The 4,963-nt window shown below is 42.8% G+C and overlaps 1 protein-coding gene across 1 annotated transcript in view; it reads right to left on the bottom strand.

The window, feature by feature from the left end:
- The window catches only part of LOC102373658 (mitotic spindle assembly checkpoint protein MAD1-like), a 195,690-nt gene that overhangs the window by 114,082 nt on the left and 76,645 nt on the right, over positions 1–4,963 (bottom strand). Inside the window, exon 3 of the mRNA XM_014523205.2 lies at positions 4,417–4,607. Coding sequence (XP_014378691.1) covers positions 4,417–4,607 — 191 coding nt within the window. The remainder of the gene's footprint in view (positions 1–4,416; positions 4,608–4,963) is intronic.

Genomic DNA, 4,963 nt, shown 5'->3' with positions numbered 1-4,963 from the left:
CCCTACACTATTCTTTATTTTGTATGCCTCTTTCATACCTCTCTTCCTCTAACCATTTTCATTGCTCTCCTCTAGCCCTCTACTCTTTGATTAGGATCCATCCAAAGACTGGGTTCAATATCATGCTACATGCATGCGCAAATATTGCCATCTTCGCCTACACTCCAGCTTAAAACAATGTCGACTAAACTGAATTATGGGTGCTCTCTTGGTCATTTCATATTTGATTTTACTTTAAACAGGCATCTCTAACATATTTGTTATAGAGAAACTGGTAAGTTTTCATGGGGGTGGAAAATGAAAGAACTAAATAAAATGAGTACAACTTAGGTATCTCTCTTTGGGCTGCCTTGCTGAGATATATATTCCAGGCACTTATGCAGAATGCAAAGAATATGTATTACAAACTAAAGTATCTAATGAACCAGCAACCGTAATAGAATATGAACCTGCCAAGTAACTAGGTAATTGTAATGTATTACCATCCGCAAAATCATCTGAACTAAAATCCTGGTGAGGAGTCTGTACTTGACATTCCACAGCATTTAATTAAAAAAAAAATACAGAGAAATAGAAAGAGCGAGCGAGACCATGCGAGCTGTGAAGTTTGAGATGTGCCTTTCTGCCTACGCGCACTCACACACAGGGGTTCTGAAATCATTGTAATATCCTTCAACTTGATGAGCTCATCTGTTGTGTCCAGAGGGATCGCCAATAAATATTGATAAAGGATTAATTGGAATTCAGTATTCATTTAGGGAGATGGGCTCTACTTTTCATATCGCACCATTCCGATTTAACTCTTTCACTGCTGCTTTGTGTGGTCCAGCACCGTTCTCCACTTAATTTGAGTCAGTTGGTAATTACAGCATACAAAGCATTTTGGAAACAGGCATCCATTGTTTGGAAAAACACAGCACGTTTTTCAGGTACCTTCAGCTGCATCATAGTAGCTACTCCTGCATATCTGACTCTTGAAGTCTTACAGAAAATTAAATGCCACCAGCAGTGCTACTGAAACATACCCTAAAGTTTATGGGCAAGCTGCAGAAGCTTGTAAAATGCCAAGGGACTTGTTTGGTTTAATTACATAGAACCTGTTCCATAAATTGCATGAACACAAACAGCGCTTCCTGCTTTGTGACCTCTTCAGGTAAATGGAAAGCAGGCAGAACCCCCACAGTCGGCTCTGGCTCAAAGAGTCTACAGGCTAAACATACAACCCCCACTGAGAATCCATAATCTGCATCTTCAGGTATGCACAGGCTTCAGCAGCCTGGACTCGACCAAAGAAGAATCTGTTGTGCATACTTTGCTCTTAATCGTGACCAGAGGCTTTGGGGGTGCAATTGGTTAAGAAAAGACATGGAAAGAGAATAATATTTTGTAGTTGGAGCACCTATCAGCACATCTGCTCTTCTTGTATAAAGACAACCGATCCCTCGGCTTTGAGAGGTGAGGCGAGACAGGTGTGGCAATCCTCCAACACGATCGATCCGCTTGTGGAGATGGTTCCATGAAGGCACTTCCTGCAAAAGCAGGAACTCTAAACTTCCACCGCTCACTTTGGTGACATTGAATTTAGTTCTGGGGAAACTCTTGGGAAGGAAACCTTAAGTGAGGGAGGTGCCATATTTAGAGATAAAGATAAGAGCTTGTGCTCAGTTATCACGCTCTAGCAGCTGACCCGTTTATTTGGACAACGCATGAAGTCAAACTTGGTGCTATTGGAGGCAAATGAACGACAACGCCGTCCAGGCTTAATTCAGGTGGGCAGCGTGTAATCTTTACATATGCAGCTGGCTCGTGCGTTCTGCCCAGACCAGCCTGTAACACTGCTGTTATTACCACCCCTGCCTTCCTTACTGAATGGGCTGCTGGTTGGACTAAAGTGGACAGAATTGGGGCTGATGCAGACAAAAAAATGACTCAGTGCGAGGATGAGTCAAACTTCATTCACCTTGTGACAAGGCATGTTTGAATGCAGGATTCCAGAGGTGTGAAAGCTGCCTTCATTGCTCCATCTTCACTGTATACTGCTTTCAGGCACTTCCTGAAAATGCACATGGTGGGGGAATTGGGGATGGTTTCTCTGCTGTGCTGAGCATGCCCTGTGTTCTTTTTCTTTCCCGGCTAATGCAGGAGGCAACAGGACACAATCAGAAGCCCATAAAGACAAGCATTTTACTACACGTGGCCTTATCTTAGTTCAGCCAAGCCTCTTAGCTGCTGTCTTACTTTAACCCTTAAACCCTTTTTGTTGGTAAGTTTTCTTTTGCGGCTCTAACGTGTAGTAACAAGAATGTACCAGTCTCATTACCTAAAGAAATAAGACCCCAGCACTCCATACTCTGTATGTGGCATTAAGTCTGCTGAAGCCAAACTTTTCCAGCTTCTGCCTCCCCTACTGAACTCCTCAGGCATCCTCATCCTTCCTGCAAATGAGACACATACCCTAGTGGGATCAGCTGGAAGCAGATATGATTTTAAGTGCTAATTATGGCTGCCATTGAGAAAGGGGAAGTGCTCCCGCTTGCACTGTAAACTTGGGCTGTTTGCACTTGCTGAGCAGACCAAGGTGCTATCTGTTTGCTCTTCTGGCCAGCAATGAGACACTGGGGGAGACAGAGTCTGCTTTTAACTCTTCACTTCTGATTATGTGACTTTACAGTTTAGAACAGAATAATAAAAACAGAAGTTAAAATAAAACAAAAACCCTCCAAGTTTCATGATAGGAGAAGTGTATACCCAGGAAGACAGATATTTTACTATATAGAGAAATAAAGCAGATAGCATCAAATGTAATCCCAATGTAAGGATACAACTAAATAGTTTGATAAGACTGATATAACACCTCAGCTCTCTTGGGGAAAAAACAGACCTTAGATGTCATCAGGGACAAAGACTTTTACCTTGGGATCCTACAGGTTACAAGCCCTTGTCCCTGCGAAGGATCTGAGAACACTTTTCCTGGGACAACCACAGCTAATTCAAGTTAACTGCTATTCATTTCATGGACATGCTGAATGTGTGCAGGGCTATTTCGTTTCCAGGTTGTGACTCAGGTGAATCGGAACTGACTCAAATTGAGCTGTTTTACCGTCAAAGATAACAGACGCACGAGGAAGGCAGTGCCCATCAAATCTCTGCTCCACCCTGAACCATTCAGCCAGACCACTACGGCACTTAACCTGGTCTAGAGTAGGAAATGATGGTTATTATCTGTCCAAGCTTTCAACATGCACAGCACATATGTATGGTGACACAGCACAAATAAGGATGAGACCCTGTCCCAAAGAGAATACAACTGAAGTTAAAACAAGAACAGGAGGTGATGACAGACACAGGCTGGAGTTTGCCTGACTGATGGTTTCACGTGTTCCCATTTTCTTAACTTTACCCAGACTGTTGTCTAAAAGGAAAGGAGTTTTAGAACAGAAAAGGGAAGACAGTGTGATTAACATTATGATACATTGGAAGACCTTATCATAAACAATCCCCATTGGAAGTCATTAAAAAACCAACTTTTATTAGCCAGGAGAGTACAAATAGCCTTCACCTCTTATGCCTGTACTCAGCTACTATTTTTTATGCCAGAAAGCTACTCAGAAACCCCGCTCCAACTAACTATAAAGTTTGAGTGCTCCAGAGGTTCAAAGGTAATTGCAAAAGAGGAACGATGAATGCAGGGGACTTGCATCTGTAGCTGACTTTGGCAGGTTTTTTTGCATTCTAATTAATCTGGAGTAAATGAATGTAAAAAGCATGATGGTTTCTGAACTAACAACCATCTCTCATCCTGTGCAACTGAGATCTTCTGCTGTACAGCTCTAACGTGTTTAATGCTTTGATGAGTCTACATTGTCAGAACTTCCTTTAGGCCACGTGTGCTAGCTCTAGGAGAAAGCCCAATTTGAACAAAGAACAGACTGAAACAGAGGAGCAGATGGGATTACTGGACCCTTGCCTCCGTGGGTGAGGACCTCTCCTGGTTAGGAAGACGAGCCTTGTGTTCATATATTCCTCTGGCACACAGAGGGTAAGAAGAAACTGCTCCAGTATATATCACTGATGGCAGGAAAAGGTGAGATCCAAGCCTAGATTCCTACCTACGTTTTTTTTTTTAAACTCTTGTGCAACTCCACTGGCTTCAGTTAAGTTTTTCCCCAATTTACTCAGGTGTGAGGTAATGAGACGAATGAGACAGACCCAAAATCTTTTCACAGATTTTGTGAAAATGAGGAAGCCTCTCCCTCCTCACTATAATCATATCTGGAAGGTGGCCAAAGGTGTGGGAAAAGTGTTAATAGGGCTACTGACATTGTATTCCTTAGCAATTAAAAAGGAAAGCATGTCCTTCTGGGCTAGATGCTATTAACACAAAGAGTCAGGTGGAGCAGGGGAGTCCAGACTTACTTTAAACAGCAAGCAATCCCCTTGGTGCTCAGCATAAATGGAGGTGAGCCGGTACTGGTTCTCCGTAGTGATGTCAATCTGGTACCCAGTCAGTGTGTAGCACACCTTGCGAAACTCCTGGATCTTGGTTTGGAAAACCTCTTTCAACCGCTGGTTTTTCAGTTCTGCACTTTCCACTTGCTTCTTAAGCTCTAAGGAGAGAGGCAGGGATGTGGAGAGGGAAGGGAAGGGAAGGGAAGGGAGAAGGCATTTTGTTATGTTACATAACCATCAAGTGGGACTTGCACCTTATTTATGAAGTTAGCTAAGCCAAGTGAAATGCAAGGGTTACCCCAATAAGAAAACGAACAAATAAGCAGTGTCTAAGAAATCCAATGAACTGAGGGCTCTTCCCCAGCCAAGCAAGGATAACCCACAGTTGAGCTGCATATTTTAGGGTCAGTAAAAGAGGTTAAACTGGGATCTGAAGAAACAGACAAGTTCCACAAGGGCTGGATTTGTCTTTTGCTTGGTTCATCTTTTAAAAATAAGCTACAACATTCAAAGC

Source organism: Alligator sinensis, unplaced genomic scaffold, assembly GCF_000455745.1.
Source record: "Alligator sinensis unplaced genomic scaffold, ASM45574v1 scaffold1517_1, whole genome shotgun sequence".
In the NCBI taxonomy this organism is placed as follows: domain Eukaryota; kingdom Metazoa; phylum Chordata; order Crocodylia; family Alligatoridae; genus Alligator; species Alligator sinensis.
This window is presented reverse-complemented; position numbering and strand designations above follow the sequence as displayed.